The 18,750-nt window shown below is 39.0% G+C and overlaps 3 protein-coding genes across 5 annotated transcripts in view; 2 read left to right on the plus strand and 1 right to left on the minus strand.

Moving 5' to 3' along the window:
* The window catches only part of TTC37 (tetratricopeptide repeat domain 37), a 167,477-nt gene extending 160,499 nt beyond the window's left edge, over window positions 1-6,978 (minus strand). The window contains exon 1 of one of the 2 annotated variants that reach the window (XM_027605936.2): window positions 6,859-6,978. The gene's annotated coding sequence lies outside the window, so the exon portion shown is untranslated. The remainder of the gene's footprint in view (window positions 1-6,858) is intronic. The other variant, XM_027605939.2, reaches the window with a different exon arrangement.
* LOC113929231 (nuclear cap-binding protein subunit 2-like) lies at window positions 3,272-5,377 on the plus strand. The gene has a single exon (XM_035727725.1). It carries the CDS (start codon window positions 4,547-4,549, stop codon window positions 5,015-5,017), a length of 471 nt encoding a protein of 156 aa, XP_035583618.1. The 5' UTR covers window positions 3,272-4,546; the 3' UTR covers window positions 5,018-5,377.
* Window positions 6,978-18,713, plus strand: RFESD (Rieske Fe-S domain containing). Of its 2 annotated transcripts, none has more exons than XM_027605964.2 (4): window positions 6,978-7,110; window positions 16,387-16,562; window positions 16,683-16,717; window positions 18,428-18,713. In XM_027605964.2, the coding sequence occupies exons 2-4, from the start codon at window positions 16,388-16,390 to the stop codon at window positions 18,689-18,691; spliced, it is 474 nt and encodes a 157-aa protein (XP_027461765.1). In that variant the 5' UTR covers window positions 6,978-7,110; window position 16,387; the 3' UTR covers window positions 18,692-18,713. The 2 variants fall into 2 exon arrangements, with proteins under 2 accessions (XP_027461765.1, XP_035583617.1); XM_035727724.1 differs by lacking the exon at window positions 6,978-7,110 and adding an exon at window positions 15,070-15,202.
* The last annotated feature ends 37 nt before the right edge of the window (window positions 18,714-18,750 follow it).

Genomic DNA, 18,750 nt, shown 5'->3' on the forward strand with positions numbered 1-18,750 from the left:
ACAGAGCTCAGCCACCCTGCAGTTTAGATGTAGCTCAGGGTAGATCCAGGTCACAGTGGGCGGGAGGGGGAGGCTCTCTTCAAGAAAAAGGATACAAAATAATAAATTTAAAAAATTAGGTATGAAAGTGAATATTCAGAATGGGCAAATAATTACAAAAAATACAAATATTAAAAACCAAACATAATAACAAATAGTTATTAATTGCTAGACACACCACCATCATACTTTTTACCTACAATTTTTGTCTCCCTATTCTTTACTCGTCCCTTCATATAATAACAGTTTTAAAATATTTTACATAAAGAGAATAGAAAGACAAGTGGATCTTTCCTATAGCACAGTTAATCTTTTTTTTTAGTTGGCAGAGAGCATAAAACAAATGGTGGTCTTAGGATAGGTTTGTGTACTTATAGACATAGGAATTATGATATATTCCATTTCACGTGATTCCCATCAAGAAAGATATATGAATTTATAGTTTTAGGCTATATTACTGAGTGCATCCCATGTGTACTATGGAAACAGAATCCTATGTTTGCAATTTTACCAGAAAGTCTAACGATGTAAGACAAAACTTTCCATAGCATAGTTTCTGGCTCTACCTGTTTAAATCTTATTTCTCCTCCAAGACTTCCATATTCCCTGGGGCAGACACCACAGCCCATACTCACACTTTGATAGAACCCTGGCCTGCATGCTAGCATATAAGGAGAGTCATCACAGTGGGCATGGGGAGGATTTTTGGAGGCTGTTTTTACACTGGGATGGCCAGCAAAAACTTAACTATACACCACAATTGGCCGCAAACCATATAAATATACCCCACCAAACGCAAAATAAATACATTTCCAACTCAAATGCTTCTTAACCAAATCCCAAAAATGCCCGCGTGACAGAAGGAAAAGAGACAATGGCCTTCATCCACTGAAGTTAAGTCATCTTACTTTTGCACGTTTTTACAAAAACAGAGGACAACTATTTCCTTTTCCTCTTCTCTTTCCCTCACGAACAATTCAGTCCTAAAGCCAGTAGGGAGGACAGGGCAGGGTAGACACCTATGCTGGCTCGGGGGTTGGGGGGACACAGAGTGGCTTAGAGAGGACAGACAGAGGCCAAGTGGGGTAGATGGCAATGTGGTAGTATAGTGAGTCTCCTTCAAGCTGAGTGAGAAGGGGAGAGAAGTGCAGCCCTACAGGGGCTCCAGATCCAGTCTGTGCGAAGTTCCTGCCAAAGACGCATAATCTGAATCTCATCATAAAGGCAGGTCAGCCAAACTGCAGTTGGGGGACAGTCTGCAAAATATAGGACCTATAATCTTGGAAAATATGAATGTCAGAAATGTTAGTGAAAGACTGAGAAACTGTCCCAGACAAGGAAGCAAAACAGACATGACAACTAAATCAACTTGATTCTGAACTGGATTTGAGTATTAGATGTCAGGGTAACTTCCCGATTCTGAGGGCTGAAGGAAATTGTTGTTATGCAGAAGAACGTCCCTGTTTGCAGGAAATACATACTAAAGCATTAGGGGCTGATGTGGCATCTGATTAGCAGCATACTTCTAAAATGGCTGTTTCGATAGAGTTCCCTGTACTACTTTTGTGTAATTTTGTGTGCTTCCAAATTATAGTAAAAGGATATAAAGGATGACCGTGGGAACACATTACTAGAGCTGCTCAGGACCTTGGAAAGGGCCCACACATGTGAGGGGACCTGAAGCTTATGTTTCATTAACTTCACTATCTCTAATTGCAGGAAATATTCCATGTAAATACCAAAAGACATTTTTCCTGTAATTTAATCCTTGCCTTAGCTATGCCTGCTTTCTGAGGTCTTTCTGGCCTTCTTACCTTTGCTGAGAATGAACATGGTAGAATGAGGATGTTCCCAACACGCTTCAAGGTCAAGGAGCAGCAGCCTGCACCGAGACCCATATTACCGAAGGCCCTTCGCTGGGCCCACGGAGCTCTGTGCCTACTTTGTTTAGCCTGGCTAGGTACTAATGGCCAGCGTTTTGCTTGAGGCTCACTCCTGACAACCTGGTGTTCACTGACCACGCTCCCTTCTCCACTGCCTACTCATGGTCAGCATGTATATCATTTGCTTGATGCCCAGGACTTGGAGTTCCACTTGGAAGATAAAATTCACAGTGAGCAAGAGATCTTAAAACCTGCAACCTTCACTCCTCTTTTTTTTTTTTTTTGTATGCTCAGTTCAGCCTCTTCTTTCTCCTTTCTGCAAAACTGTGTGCCTAATGAGAGTACAATCTGGTCCATCCTCTCAAGATGGACAGCTCTAAGGCAGAGGGCAGCAATTTGGGCATATAAATTTCATTCCGGAGATGTTAGCAAATCCATTTGGCTGCACATTTAAGCTATCCCAATCTAGATTTTTATTGTTAAATGAAGTTTACACTTTGATCTCTTACTGTATCTCTCAGTTGGTTCCAAACTCAGGCAGGGAAAAAAAAAAAAGGGAGGGTGTTTTTTATGGGGTCCTGTTAAAGGTCAATACAAATAAAAGATGATAGCACCTTCCAGAGTGGTGACAACAAATAAAAAAAAGCAGCACAATAATTTGAAGTATATTTTAGGAAGTAGAATTGACAGGACTCAGTGCTGGATTAGATATGGGGGGATACCTACAGGGGTCTCTTATACCACATCATGTTTGGGGATTCACTAGAATGACTCATGGAATTCATTATATAGTTCTTTTCATGCTAAGATTATTATATGATATTATAAAGATACACAGCTGGATAATAAGGAAAAAGGACACAGGTAGAAAATGGAAGAATCCAGGTGCAGGCTTTCTTATGTTCTCTCCCTCTCTGGAGGAGTAACACAGAGCTCACTCTTTTGCCAGCAATGAAAATGCACAAAAAAGTGTGCAATGTTTTTGCCCAGGGAAGCTCGTTAAAGACTCAACACCCAAAGGTTTTTATTGGGAGGTGATCATATAGGCACCCCTGCCTAGCATGTACCAAAGTTCTAGAATCCCAGAAGGAAAGCAGGTCACGGTCAACATAAACCATATTGTTTGTACAAACAGTTTAGTCACAGTGAGGCGTCCTTATTATTTAGGGAAAATCTTGTATCAGTGTAGGGAACTATGTGCCAGCCAAATTCCCAGATGTCAGCCAGGGGCCAACCTTACAAGCAGAGCTTTATAAAGACAGCAGTCTTAGGTCAACTATGTCAACTCTTTTCTGCACAGGAGAAGTGAGGAAAGGGCAGATGTGAGTATGGCATCCAGGTTTCTCCCTTAAGCATGTAGATGAGCAGAGCTGTCACTTAGGGAGATGGAGGGAACAAAGGAAGTATAGGTTTACAGGAGAACATTAATATTTCAATCTTGAACACATAAAACTGAAAAGCAATGAGATATCAGGTTAAATTATGCTTTGGTGCAATCATAAACAACCTCAGAATTTCAGTGGCTTAACACAACAACTGTTTATTTCTCACTTGTTACATATCTTTCATGGCTTAGTGGAAGGTAGTGACTGGTGGGTGGTCTCTGTTCCACATGGTCACTCAGGGACCCAGACTAGTGGAGGTCCACCATCTAGAATGTCTGTGGTTGTTGACAAAAAAAAGAGAGAGAGAGAGAGAGACACTGGAGAGGTGGAATAGGAGCTCTTCGACGCTTCAATCTAGGAGTGACACATGGCATATTCGCCCACTGGCCAAAAGTAGTCACACTCACTATGGGAAATGTGGGGTAGTAGATGGGATATTTGGTGAACACCACTGTTTCTGCCACAATATCCAGGTAGGAATGTCACATAGGTATCCACAACAAATGAATATCATGGAGACTTCCAGTTAGAAGTCATAAGCAGATAGGTTGTATTTAAAGCCACCTTCACTTTCCCATCTGAATCCCACTAGCCTAATAAGAGCAGTGTTGTCACCCTTTGCTGGTTTGAAAGAACAGGAAATCCAGAGTGGTTGATACTCTTCAAACCTACCTGTAGTGAAACTAACAGCACACTGATGTCTTCATTAGCTCACAAAGAGATTATAGTTTAGGATTGAAGGTAGGTTTTGAATTTCTCTAAGAGGAAGAGTTTGGTCCCCCAAAAGCCTGCTAGACACAGCCTGATGCTCAGAGCACAGGAGAGGGGCTCACACAGGTGAGAAGGGACATTTAAAACTGTTTTTAGACAAAGACACTGATGAGTAAGTTCACAGAGGAAAAGTTGTTTTCCGTGGTAGGTAATAAAACTCACGCTAGGGCTACCACTAGGTGTCAATAGTAGGAAAGGAAAAGATGAAAGAAAAAATGGAGAAAGGTTCTAGAGGAAGATGAAGATTGGTTCCAAGGAGAGAAAAGGTAGAAGGTGTCCCCACACTCCCTCTAAAGTTCTCCAGGCATTTCATATTATTACATGATTAACCCCATTAATACCTTAGGTGGAAATAAAAGACACTTTGCATTTCTCTCTCTCCCTCTTGTGTATTTATGGATGCATAACAACTGAAGTCTTCAGTTTATTAGAAATCAGATTTAAGGTCTTCGTCCACCTCTCTGCACTATGTCCAGTGGCCTTCTGAAGGCGCTGCGCAGCGACTCCTACGTGGAGCTGAGCCAGTACCGGGACCAGCACTTCCGGGGTGACAATGAAGAACAGGAAAAATTACTGAAGAAGAGCTGTACATTGTATGTTGGAAATCTTTCCTTTTACACAACTGAAGAACAAATCTATGAACTCTTCAGCAAGAGTGGTGACATAAAGAAGATCATTATGGGCCTGAATAAGATGAAGAAAACAGCATGTGGGTTCTGCTTTGTGGAATACTATTCAAGAGCAGATGCAGAAAATGCCATGAGGTACATAAACAGAACTCGTCTGGATGACTGGATCATTTGCACAGACTGGGACGCAGGCTTTAAGGAGGGATGGCAGTATGGCCGTGGGCGATCTGGGGGCCAGGTACGAGATGAGTATCGGCAGGACTATGATGCTGGGAGAGGAGGCTATGGAAAACTGGCCCAAAACCAGTGAGTGGTGAGAGCCCCATCATGAAAACTCACTCCTTTGGCCTGTTGAATTTGCCATGCATTACCCAAGGTCTGCAAACCTGCCCACTTTTAACATGCTTTGATCAAGGTCTCTACTGAGTTCGAAGCCATTTTATGGTTGTCCTTTGAAAACTATTAAAGGACAGAATCCAAAGGAATGCCTTTATTCTGTAGTCTTAGAATCTTGGCCATACGTCAGGTTGCCAGAATGATTTTATGTCACCAGGTCAGAATTTGTATTCTGTGGCAACAGGTTACATTTATCAGCCCAAAACACCACACTTTTTTCAGGAAGCTGGAAAATTTTAAAAATTGATAATAGGTTCGTGGTCTTCATTGGGGCCTCAAAAATTTTAAGTTTGCAGGAAATAAAAATGTAATAAATGGGGTTTTGCTATGTTGTACTGTTCTGAATGTAAGATGTTTGACAAAAAAAAAATCAGATTTAAGGTCAATGAATCTAAGATATGTCTCATTTTAATGCCCAAATTATGCCAAGGCAAGAAAGGACTTTTCATTAGAAACAGCAAACCTTATTTAGTCCTTCCATGACACAAGCTAAACACTGCTAGTACCCTACATGTGCCATAAAATAATTTGCATGGTTAATAGACAATGTAAATTATAATAAGTCCAAATATATTTTATTATCACTTTGGTAAAGCAGTTCATCAAAACTTGATGGTTAGTTTTTGCTTGGATCAATGAAATAAATGGCCAAAAGGGAAATTATCCCATAAAATATTACTATCACCCTAAAACTACTGAACAGAATAGAAATCAAAAGAAACTAGCATTGGAGGCAAATCCATTATTTGGGGTTTCTCAAATTCTTATATGTTGAGGCTTATAGAAAAAATGGTATTTGCACGGCACACTGAGTAAATGGACAAGGCCCCTAGGTTTCAGCTGCCTGAGACCCACTGGGCCACTCTAGGATCTGAGATCAGTATTCGGGATATTAAATATAGATCGTGGTTTTCAACCTCGAGTTCACACTGCAGTCACCTGGGAAGTTAGAAAAAATATCAGCGGGAGGCCTGCTTCTCCCTCTCCCACTCTCCCTGCTTGTATTCCCTCTCTCACTGTGTCTCTCTCTGTCAAATAAATAAATAAAATCTTAAAAAAAAAAATACAGCATTAGAAGACAGTCAAGGACACTTCTTAAAAATATGCCAGATTCAACTTGCTTCCAGCTTTGAACACAAGTAGGAAGTGGGTTTTTGTTTCTTTTTAACTCGGAAAGTACAGAAAAAAAGTTGCAATGTTCAAAAAATTGAAGTGAAAAAACCACCACCTCCAATGCAACCACTGTTAAGTTTTTAAAAAGATTTTTTATAAAAAGCTTATGTACAAACATACCTATTTTTATCTTGAGAAATAATTTTTATTTACACTAAAGAATTGTGTATTGTGTACTTTCCTTTTTAACATTCAATACATTCATGAAATCTGGTCTGTGAGTATATGGTCCCAAAGTAATTCCCACGTCCACACTGGATTTTATTTAACCATCCTTCCCTCTTACTGATCACTTCAGCTATTCTTACTCTTTCCTTGCAATAAGCAGCCTTATACATGGATTATATGCATCGTGACGAACTTTTGGGAATTTTTTTATAAGGTAAATTCCTGAGAGTGAGATTGGTGGGTGCATTTAAAATGTGTACAAGGGGCGCCTGGCTAGCTCCATTGGAAGAGCCTGAGACTGGATCTCCAACCCCGCATTAAGTGTAGAGATTGCTTAAATAAGCAAATAAACTTAAAATGTGGATAAATGTAGTGAGATTAACAAACATTTAAAAATAAATAAATGCCACCTACGTTTGTCAAGCACACTTTTACGACTATCAGTTCGGCGGTCTCAGCAGAGCACAGTTCGGAGGGGGCGGTCATCAGCCGGCAGTGCCACAGAAGCAGTCTCCGAGGCCAGGCGCTCTCGGGTCACGTGGGCGACTTCGCCCCTCCCCGCGAAGACGCTCCGCGCGGCGGTCAGAACCTTGGCTGGCGCAGTAGCGTCACGCGGCTTCCGCGGCTGGCTGGTCTTGCGGAGGCGGAGCGAGGAACTCGAGGAAGGTAAGTCCTGTTCTCGCGCGGGGTTGGGCGGGGCTCGCGAGCGCCGCTGCTTCCGGCTGGGCGGCCGGCCTGATCTCTGGTTTCCGGTGGCGGCAGCTGCGGCGGCAGTGGCGGCCTGGAGCGGTCGAGGGGCTCTTGTCGGCCTTTGCTCCTGGTCCTTCTCAGGGAGGGCACGCGTTCGTTAACCGTTAACCTCCGGACAGGCTTCCGCCCAGTCACAGCAAGGCCCGTCGAGCTTGTTCACCCTGGAGTCTGGGCCCACGCGGGACCCGCCTCCTGGGTGGGGCAGGAGGGGCGTTTTTAAAAAAACTAGCTTTCCTGGCATTTGTGCGCGCTAAACCGGCCCCGGGGTTTCTGCAGCCCCGGCCGTCGTAGATATTCGTCTCCCGAGGTCTGCAGGTGGAGCAGTCCACCTCATCAGGACAGCCACGCGTAGACTGTGAGACTGTGCCTGTGGTTCCTGAGCGCCTCTCCGTGTAACTACTGTAGACCGTCTTTACTAAAATGTTAAATACAGCTTGAAGTAATGCGTTAATAAATTGTCAGAGCTGGAAGGACCTCAGAGATGACAGCTAACATGATTGGAGCATTTCTCGCGGGCGGGTCCTGCTCTAAAACACTTGATTTACGGTGAAGCATTTATTCCTCACCACAGCCGCTATGGCCGACCTTTTTTACGTGCAGACTGCAGCACAGCGAAATTAAGCAACTTGCCCCAGTTCACACAGAGCAGGGATACAAACCCAGATGAACTCACCTGGTGATCACAGATCTCTAATAGGGACGATGGTAGCGGATTCCAGAGCAGCTACGTGACTTTATATGATTAGGGAACTATTCCGTTTTAAACATCTGTTGACACAACTCTTGCACATTAGCATTCCTAAATTAAAAAAATTAAGTACCATGTCTGGAGATACACATATATACGTTCACAGATACCTTTATTTTGCTAAAAGGTTTTGTATCTTTAAGACAGTTTCCTTGCAGGCCACATGTTTTTATAAACCTGTGGGTTGCTACTTAGATGAAATGTTAAGATTTATATACCAGTGTTCACCGAATTTAGATTCAGAAGATACAGGTTTGAATCTTGACTGCTACTTTATGGTTTTAGGAAACCTTTTGTTAAAGAGGGTTCTTTACCCTTAGTTTCCTCATCTGGAAAATAAATAAACTATTTGCCCCTTGGAGGTTTTGCGAGGATTAATGAACTCAGGTATGCAAACAGTCCAAGAGGTTGGCACTCACTGAAGGATAACTAGTTTTACCTACTATTGTTCTGCCATCCAAAGAAATATAAAACTACTATCAAAGGCATTTCTCTTCTTTGAACTGAAGGCAAGGGTGTCACCCCAGAGTTACGCATTCTGATAATGTCTAGGCCGAGGCTGCAGGCTTAGTAAAAGCACCTTTGTCAGAGCTCAAGAGTAACAAGTTCCTTTAATTTCATGTCTCTTGTCTCCAATGTCTTATGGAAACATAATTTTTTTTTAATTCAACCTATGCTGGAAAGGTATTTGATAGAGACTGATGATCCATTTAGCTAATCTGTAATTTTATATGGTGCTAGCACCTTTAGAAACTTATTTGAGGCACAGGCCAAAAAACATTTAAGAGGAAAATGGAGCAAAATGCCTAAATTTTTCAGAAGTAACTTTTCTTCATTTAGTCCCCAAAATGTATAGACCAGTTAATTTTTCACTTTCTTTTTATTTAATTAAGATTCTGCTATCTTAAAGTTGATTCAAAATAGAGGAAATGTGTGGGAGCATATGGAATAGTGCATCAAAGTAATAGTAATTAAGGTGAACACATTGACTCTTGTTGTCTGAATGGACTGTGATATTCACAATACTTAATTAAGAATAATGTTGGTGTTAATTATAAATATTACCAGATACCATAAGTGAATATGACCACTATTTGAGAGATACGATAATACTTTCCTGAGCAAAATGAAAGACTGTAATCATAGTTCTCTGAAACCTTTATCATTGAGCCCAGCGTTCTCTGCTCATTTCTTATCAGCTCCTGCAAAGTTCACTGTAGTTTTCCTTGGTTGGGGTGCAAACCCTGCTAAAACTCTGTGTTCGAAGAGACTGAAACTTGAAGGATTGTATTTCGTTCTCATTTATTTGGAAATGGGGGAGAACTAAATTAACTTTTGATGCTATTCCACATCTCATGTATTTTGTTACTTGCTTGATACTAGTATTTCTTTTCTAACTTTTTGCCTGGAAAAAGAAAAGTAAATATTCATTTATTTCCTTTTCTAGTGCCAAGTTTTAAATAAGCTGAACAAAATTCCTCAAATAGTCCATTCATGACCTAAGTGCACAGGCACATTTTCTGAGGATAGAAAGTGCCATTTATATCCCCTCTTTCTTGGTTTTTGGATCGTTTGCTATATAAATATAAAGTAAGATACAACTTGGGGCACCTGGGTGGCTCGGTTGTTGAGCATCTGCCTTCGGCTCAGGTCGTGATCCCGGGGTCCTAGGATCAAGCCCCGCATCGGGCTCCCTGTTTGGCGGGAAGCCTGCTTCTCCCTCTCCCACTCCCCCTGCTTGTGTTCCCTCTCTCGCTCTTGCTGTCTCTTTCAAATAAATAAATAAAATATTTTTTAAAAAAGTAGGATACAACTTAAATGTTAAAAGAGTAATTTTAAATATAAGACTAAATGTAATATTGTGAGACATTTAAGAAATTTTGTGTTTACTATCACCTTGCTTTTCTTTATAAATTTACTCTATCTGCATATATCCATTATATATTGTTTTGTTTTGCCTGTTTTTGCACTTGGTAAAAATAGAAGCATACTCTGAATTCTTGAAAAAGATTTTCCTTTAAAGTTATATTTTTGAAATTAATCCAACTTGAGGTACCCAGACATTTTTTACTACTACATAGCATTCCACCAAATGAACATAAAAATTCTGCATTCTACGGTTGATGCATTTTGAGTTTTTTCCTGTCCTTTGCTTGTCTTGAGCATGTCTCCTGTTGTACCTGTGCATGTTTCTCTGGAATATACTTAAAGGGGGATTAATGTGTCATGGATATGTTAGTAAAGTCTAGGTAATGCCAAATTGTGGTATTGCTAATCAATGTCATCACTATCAATTTCTCCGTATCTTCACCAATACTTGGTATAAGTTTTGCCAGTGGACTGGATAGAAAATAATATCCCACTTGTGACTTTGCCTTGCATTTCTTTTATTTTTTCCTACTGATGAGGTTGAGCATTTTTACGTGTGATCACTGGCCATTCAGACTTCTTCATCTATGAAATGTTTGTATCTTTTGCCCATTTTTCAAATTTTTTTTTGCACTTTCTTACAGGTTTATAGAAGTTCTTCATGTATTCTGAATCACAATCCTTTGTCAGTTATATGTGTTGCAAATTCCATATTTCTTTTTTATTTCAGCCTATTTCAGTTCATCTGTACCCATTTTTCTTTATTGCCCCTCTATCTGTCCTGTCACAGAATATGAAAAAGGCTGCACACCCAATACTGTCTCCACAGGTAAATACTACCACCTGAGCAATTTGTATACTTTGGGTACCTGCCAATATCAAGCAAAACAAGATAACTGTTTAGAGTTGTAGTAATCCAGCCTTCTGTCAGCCATAGCTATTCCAGAAAATCATGGCATAGTCCTCATTGACTTTTCGTAAACATACTATATTTTTGTTTTTCATTGAAAAATAATTTTTAACTTTTTTGTTTGAATATAGTTGACACATGATGTTACATTAGTTTTAGGTGTACAACATAGTGATTCAACTTCTCTATGCATTAAGTGATGCTCACCACAAGTGTAGCTACCATCTGTCACCATACAACACTATTACAGTATTACTGACTATATTCCCTTTGCTGTGTCTTTGATTCTCTTGACTTACTCATTCCATAACTGGGAGCCTGTATCTCCCACTCCTCTTTACCGATTTGCCATTCCCCGCTACTCCCTTCCCTTTGGCAGCCATCGGGTTCTCTGTATTTATAGGTCTGATTCTGCCTTTTGTTACTTTGTTTATTCATTTGACTGAAATCACATGTTATTTGTCTTTCTCAGCTTGACTTATTGTGAAATAGTTTTTTTAAAATAGCACGTTCTTTTTTCCATCATTTAAAAATTAACTAGGTTAGTTAGAGCAAGAGTTAACAGTGCAAACTTCAGAGTACAAATTTGACATCTCTGTAATTTCCTAAGCTTGATTTGTGTAATGCTTTCCTTTATACCTTGAATTCAAAGCTCCTTCCTGCCTCTTCTCATCAACACACATGCACACACACAAACATCCCACTTCCTACACCTCAGTTTTAAAGCCCAGGCTTATGTAAGATCTAATATCTATCTTCCTTATGGCTCAGAATTACCCTTCTCAAAATAGTAGCCTATAAATTCCTTCTTTCTAAAGCTCACTCCTAACACAGTCGCATAGAGATTTTTACTTCTAAATAATAATTTCTGTTTTACAAACTTATTTTTTAAATGATCCATGCTCTTTTCCTCCCAACATTTCTAGACTTCCAATCAGTCATACAAGATTAAATATTTAGAGAAGCCATCAGAAGGCCTGAAGACTCTTGGTGCTGCCACATAACAAATTTTCCCTCTTGTTGCGGGGTGGGGATTGGGTCTATAGTTTATAACCATTCTAAGCTAGGTTCATCAAGGTCCAAGTGACCTTTTTAAAGAAGTTGCATATATGTGTTTGTATGTAAAATGTTAAAGTAAGACTTGAGTGAAATTAAAAAGGTAGTTTCCTGTTATCAAGGAAAGGTACATCATCATTCTGTACAACTTCCTATGAATATGACAATATTACTATTTTTGAAGTAAACATGGATTTGGAAGGATCATCTTTCAAAATTAGAATATTTGAAGTTGACATGTGATTTATCATTTTGGTAAGTATCTTAAATTATAGGCAGTTGTATTTTGTTTAATATCATGAGCATCCCATGGCAACCGTCCTAATGTTTAGTACCATCTGGATCTCTACAACTATCATGGGCCATCACTTTGATTCATTTCCTTTTCCTTTTCTATATGTAATTCCTTATCTTGTGTAAGGCAGAGTGATGCCTCTCAAGTTATCTGGAACTTTCCCTAGTTTCCCAATCTGATGAAATCCATAAAATAATAAAATTGTTAAAATGGAACTGAAATTGAAAATGTTGATTAAGACCTTTCCTTGTTTTGGAAAGCTTGTGTCAACATAAACATCTATTGAGATACTATGACTGGAGAGTTATTTTGGATTGAAAATGAGCATATATGGGGGCACCTGGGTGGCTCAGTCAGTTAAGCACCTGCCTTCAGCTCAGGTCATGATCCCAGGGTCCTGGAATTGAGCCCCAGGTCAGGCTTCCTGCTCAGTGGGAAGCCTGTTTCTCCCTCTGCCCCTCCTCCTGCTCACGCTCTCTCTCTCTCTCTCTAATAAATAAAATCTTTAAAAAAAAAAAGGCTGGAGGCCCCAAAATATTAAAGAAAAAAAATAAAATGAACATATATGCCATTTTTAAGGCTGACTGGTGCTTAATTTTGAATGTCAAATAATGGCTCCTAAATGTTATACTGTGATGAGTACAAATCATTATTTTTTTTTTTTTTTTTTTTTTTTACAAATCAGTATTTTGATTCAAGGACTGGATCAGGGGTGCCTGGGTGGCTCAATCAGTTAAGGGTCCGACACTTGATTTCGGCTCAGTTCATAATCTCTTGGTCCTGAGATCTAGCCCTGAGTCAGACTCTGTGCTTGGGGTTGGGGTGAGGAGTAGTCTGCTTGAGATTCTCCCTCTGCCCCTCCCCCGTCTCAAGTAAATAAAATCTTTTTTAAAAAGAGGACTGGAAAAGACCTATGCAGAGTTGACCCTTGAGCCAGTGTCAATGAACAATATTGAGAGATTTCTTAGTTTTGATTTTTCTCACCTTTCAATTTCTATTTTTGGCCAAAAAAGTTTTTAAGAGTCTAATAGGAGACAAACTTTAAAAATACTGGGAAAAGAGTAGTAATAATAATTCTGGATATAAACCATTGCTTGGATATTAACCAGTATTTGATTTCTAAGAGAGTAGAGGTTAAGGGAGTAAGTGAAATTATAAGGAGAAAGGGGTATAGTGTAGGTCGAGCTCTTCGTGAAAGAACCAGTCTTTTGGGACAGTTTCTTAGGAAGCCCACATTTTGTTCATGGATCATTCATTGTGTGACTAGGTGGCCAGTATTAGAATGGATTTTACCTCACTGCCTGCCTTTTTTGCTGGGTTACCACTTGCCATTTGAGGAGAATGTAGGATAGAGTAGTGAGCGGTGAGTGAATTTCATTTGATTAGAAATCGATTGGATACTCTACTGGTCTTGGCTCTCTTAAGCCTCTCTTCATCTGACCTCTAAATGTTGATGTGCCTTGGGAATTGTATTAGACTGTCTACACTCCCTCTCCAAGTGATTCCATTGAATTCTGTAACTTGACAACTCCCAAATTTATCTCTCCAAAGATTCTCAGCTCTAGTTTCATATATCCAAGTGTAGACTTGATAGTGCTATCTGAATGTCTCTTAGGTGCCCCAAACTATGTGCAAAATGTAGCTAATTCTTGATTTTCCATTTCTGAAAATACCATTCCTTTTTCAGTCTTTCCTGTCACAGTCGCAATCTACCTGGTTGCACAAAAATAAAACCTGGGAGGCACCCTTATTTATTTTTCTGTATTCCTTTATTCCAGTTAATGAGCCCAACCTCTCTGGACCTCACTCAGTTTACTCACTGTACAATTAAAGTAATACCTTTTTGTAGTAATATGTTGGGAGATTGAATGAGTTAAATAAATGTAAAGTCCTCAAACAGTGCTTGACACGTAGTTAGCACAGTGTGATTGTAGCTACTGCTGCTGCTGTTATTACTTTTTACTGTTTTACTATTACTCCCCCAACAGAGTCAACACCCTGATCAAAACCACCATATTCTCTCCCATGGACCACTGCAATGGCTTTCTGATTTCTGTGCTTCCTTCTTATTTTGCTAGAATCTATTCTCCACACAGAGAGGGCATTCTTTTAAAAATAGATCATGTCACCCTTCCCTGCTTTACACCCTTCAGTGCCTTCCCATTGCTCTTAGAATAAAATTCATACACAGTGCTGCATGACCTGGCTCCTGTCTCATCAAGCTCACTCGTTATGCTCCAGTCTCCTATCTGTTCCTCAAATTAGCCAAGCCTCCTCCCCCTACCTCCCCCTTTCCTCAGGCTTTCACATTCCTTCAGCCTGGAATGCTTTTCCTTCAACGCTTAAAATGTCTAGTTCATTTGCATTTTGGGGGGGTTCCAGCTCAACTGTCATTTCAGAGTCACCTCCCCAGACTTTTCTTTGCAAAATGGCCTCCCCTTTTCTCTCTCATATTGCCCAGTCCATTTTCTTCATGGCTTTACAGTAGTGTGTAATTATCTCATTTGTGTATTTGTTTACTGGTGTTTGTGGTTGATCTCGCCAACTAGAATATAATATCCAAAGGACAGAGACCTGATCTCATTTACTTCCTTGAAGTGCCAGTCACATAGTACATGTTCAGAAAATATTTATCAAATGAATGATAATCTCTGACAAGGAAAGAGAACTTTGCAAAAGGAGAATCTGAAGATCCACTGTTGAAATTTTTCTTTTGAAATTTTGTAATTCTTTGCTAAAGATTATTTTCAGTAGTCACGTCTTGAGAATTTTGCTTGCTTGCTTTTTAGGCATTTATTCCTCTCTAAATAGATTACAGAGAAACTTGTCCATCAGTGACCCAAAGAAAAAAGTAGGTTGTGATTAGATGTTACCATGAACTTTTCATTTCTCTCATATAATAAAGGGGTTGAAGTAGTGCTGGTCCAAGATAATGGTCGAGGTACATATAAGATCTCATGCCCAAATGCTGTAGGCAGCCTCTTTCCTGTCCACCATATCGGGGAGTGAGTTTGCCTTATGCCAGTTGTGAAACTGGATACTGTCCAGATGGTTGAAGATTCCCATTCTCCAGCAGAGGGCAGAAACCATGCAGGGATATCCGAAAATGTAATTATTTAAGAAATAAAAGGTAAGAAATAAAAGGTAAGGTCATTTGAGTGATCTCAGTTTGTGTCTTGTGATTTTTATCTCACTACGTACAAAAGATTCAAAATGTGCTCTTGCCTAGGGAAGAAAATTCTTTGTCAACCCTAAGATAATATTATACATCATTCTTTACACTTTTTGAAAGTTATAGACCACCACAGTCTCTATCCTGAGATAGGGAAGAAAGGCAGGAATGTTTCCAGAAAATTTGGGATAACAACTCTAATGGAAAGAGGGTGGGGATAAGAAGAAAGATTTGGGGTTAGGAGTGGAGAAAGAAAAAATATAGCAGTTCTTGGCAAAACAGGATATATAGTTTTATTCAGAAACTGTCATAGCATAAAATAAAAACCCCCAAATGGGAGGTCCTTAGGAAAATCCTCTACAAGGCCTGACAGTCCTGACACTGATGTATCTTGATGTTTCCTTCTCACATGGAATTAACAGACTATGACTATGTTCTTAAAGTATATATAAGGTCTCTTTGAAAGGGTTCCTTTCAAAAAAGTAGCCTGAATATCTGCACTGAGAAAAAATATATTTAGAGTACCTGAAGATTCTCTACTAAAACTTCTTCGTTTAGAAATATGGGTTTATATACTTATATAAATTAATTGAAGAGAAAGCCATCTCTTTGAATTCCCAAATAAGGCAGAAGAAAGTAATGTTAATTTTTGTCTAAGAAAATGAAATGTGCCCATTCATACCTATCTCCTTGTACTAGAATCAAATGAGTTATCTCAACCAAGAGATCCAAGACTATTCAGACTATCAAAGAGTCCTACCTTTAGGAGAAGGCTGAAAACAACACTGATAACTGGGTGTTGTTTAGCATTGAAATGATAGGGAATAAAAGAACAGTGAAACTTCAGTCTCTGGGTCTTGGGACTTCTGAAATATCCATCTTACACATTGAAATGAATCTAAGTCCAGCCTCAAAGTGGGGAGTCTTCCCTAATTTGGGCAAGCTTTAAGAATCTCTAACTCAAAATCGTGACTAACTATAATTCAGTATTTATGAATGTGTTATTTTTATATAGCTATAAAAAAGCCTCCATCAATCTTAAAGAAATTATATATATATATAATATGATGATGATCTCTGTGAGTTAAGTTGTAGCCAAACTTGTTGAAGACTACTTGCTTTTTTTTCTTTTGTTCAACTAGCATGGATCTTGATGGCTCTGAACAAGATCCTGAAATGAAGGAATATTCTTCTGTCTATGTTGGCAGAGAAGAGGACATTAAAAAATCTGAAAGAATGACAGCTGTTGTCCATGATAGAGAAGTGGTCATTTTCTACCACAAAGGAGAATATCATGCTATGGATATTCGCTGTTACCGTAAGAGTTTATTTTTCATTTGTAAACCTTGTATGTTTGTTTACTAACCACAAAACTATCAAAATTTCAGGCTTTTTTTTTTTTTTTAGTGACTAGATGTAATATTCAATTTCTTTTCAGACTCAGGAGGACCTTTACATTTGGGAGATATAGAGGTATGTAAAGTTAAATCTATCCTCTACAAATTCACATATTTCTTATTTATATTATTTCATTCTGTATGCAAAAATAATTTATATTTGGGTTTGAACTGTATTTTAATGCTTTGAGTATAATTGCTAATATTCCAGGAATTCACAGTCCTACAACGTAAAGAAAACTATTTCACAGATAAATAGGGGACGTATGCATGGCTTCTGACCTTGCAATTATACTCTGAGATATCTACCCTACAGATATCATTGCACAAATGTTCAAGTATATATATCGGAGAGGTTTACTGTGGCATTATTTGTTGCAATGAAAAATTGAAGGCAACCTAAATGTTTTAACAATAGGAAACAGTTTAAATAAACTGAATAGCCATGCTGTGGAAAACTATGTAACAACTGCCTCATTAATTTATGAGGCAGATCTGTATGTGTTGGTATGGAGGGATGTCAGCAATATATTTTTGAGTGAAAAAAGCAAGTCATAGAATGATAGGTCTAATGAGATCCCACTTTTTAAATAAAAAATAATATTCACTTTGTACTTTATACACTTCTACACAGTTTTGAGTTTTTTCAGTGAGTATATATCACATGAATAATGTAGTAAAAATATAAATATGTATATTTTAAAAAGGAAACCACACACTGAAGGCTTATTTGAGGAAGGAATGCGGGAACTTACTTCCTTGCATTCCCAAACTGGCTAGCTGCCTAATTTCTTGTTTTCTACTTCATAAAACTGATCTTTCTCTATCCCTCCCCTTCCCGCCACCCCCCCCCCCCCCCGGCACTGGTACAAAATACAAGGTGAAACTTAGCATTCCACTCTCTCTATACTTCATATCTACCTACTTCCACACCTGTCCTCATGTTAAAGGACATATGTGTGCTTAAATAATGAACATGGATTTATGAATTAAGAAAATGTGATGTTTGTTGACTGGTCTGTGGGGGTACAAGATCAGTATTACTGCACTTCTGGTGTAGAGAAACAAATGTAAGCACCTAGTGATGATAATGTGAAAGAATTTCCTTCCGTTTTGGACCATAATGAGAGCTGTAAGACTTTGCTACTTAACGTGTGGTCCATAGACCAGCAACATTGGTGTCACCTGGGAGCTTCTTGGAACTACAGAATCTTGTGCCCTATCTTCGGACTACTGAATTTAAACAAGATCTGCATTTAAACAAGATCCAGGTGATTCCCATACTCCTTAAAATTTGAGAAGCACTGACTTAAGACAGTTAAAAAGTTGGGAATTGACTACTTTGGATCACAAATTGCTCTTCAGTTAACATACACACTCGTGCCTTTAGTAACCTCTCTTAAATTTATATTTGAAGCTTACCATTCTTCCAGCAGCTAGTGAAAACTCCTTTAGAAGCACTTGATGCTCTTGCCCCATTTCTGTCAAGGAAGTGACATTAACATCTAATAGATAACATCATAGCTTCAGGCACATGGTATAGCTGCCTGAGCTCATTTTCTGATAGAGTTCTAACACACTGGGGTTATAATCAAATGCAGTAGGGACTTGATGACTGCTAAGATTAGGTTCTGCCTTATGCTGAATAATTTGTAAATGGAAGGAAAAAAGAGAAGCTGGCCTGTTCTTTAACCTGGTTTTTCTGCAATGGAATCTGTTCTGAGTCTGAGATTTATTGTGAATGTTGGAAATGTCAGACTATTAAATCATTTATTTCCTTTCCCAGGATTTTGATGGACGACCATGTATAGTTTGCCCCTGGCATAAATACAAAATTACTTTGGCAACAGGAGAAGGACTGTATCAGTCTATAAACCCTAGAGATCCATCAGCAAAACCCAAATGGTGCTCCAAAGGAGTAAAGCAAAGGATCCATACAGTGACGGTGGACAATGGGAATATTTATGTGACTCTTTCTAATGAACCTTTTAAGTGTGACTCTGATTTTTATGCCACTGGAGACTTCAAAGTAATTCGGAGTTCTTTCTGATAAAACTATATGGCAAAGAAAACTGTTGTGTATGTTTTGAATATATTAGAATAATTGTG

This window comes from Zalophus californianus, chromosome 5 (genome assembly GCF_009762305.2).
Source record: "Zalophus californianus isolate mZalCal1 chromosome 5, mZalCal1.pri.v2, whole genome shotgun sequence".
NCBI lineage: Eukaryota > Metazoa > Chordata > Mammalia > Carnivora > Otariidae > Zalophus > Zalophus californianus.

Bases quoted from the DNA above. Each gene is read 5' to 3' on its own strand.
- RFESD (XM_027605964.2), top strand. From the start codon at position 16,388: ATGGATCTTGATGGCTCTGAACAAGATCCTGAAATGAAGGAATATTCT. The intron at 16,563-16,682 runs GTAAGAGTTTAT...ATTTCTTTTCAG, and splicing joins TATGGATATTCGCTGTTACC to ACTCAGGAGGACCTTTACAT. The intron at 16,718-18,427 runs GTATGTAAAGTT...TTCCTTTCCCAG, and splicing joins TACATTTGGGAGATATAGAG to GATTTTGATGGACGACCATG.
- LOC113929231 (XM_035727725.1), top strand. From the start codon at position 4,547: ATGTCCAGTGGCCTTCTGAAGGCGCTGCGCAGCGACTCCTACGTGGAG.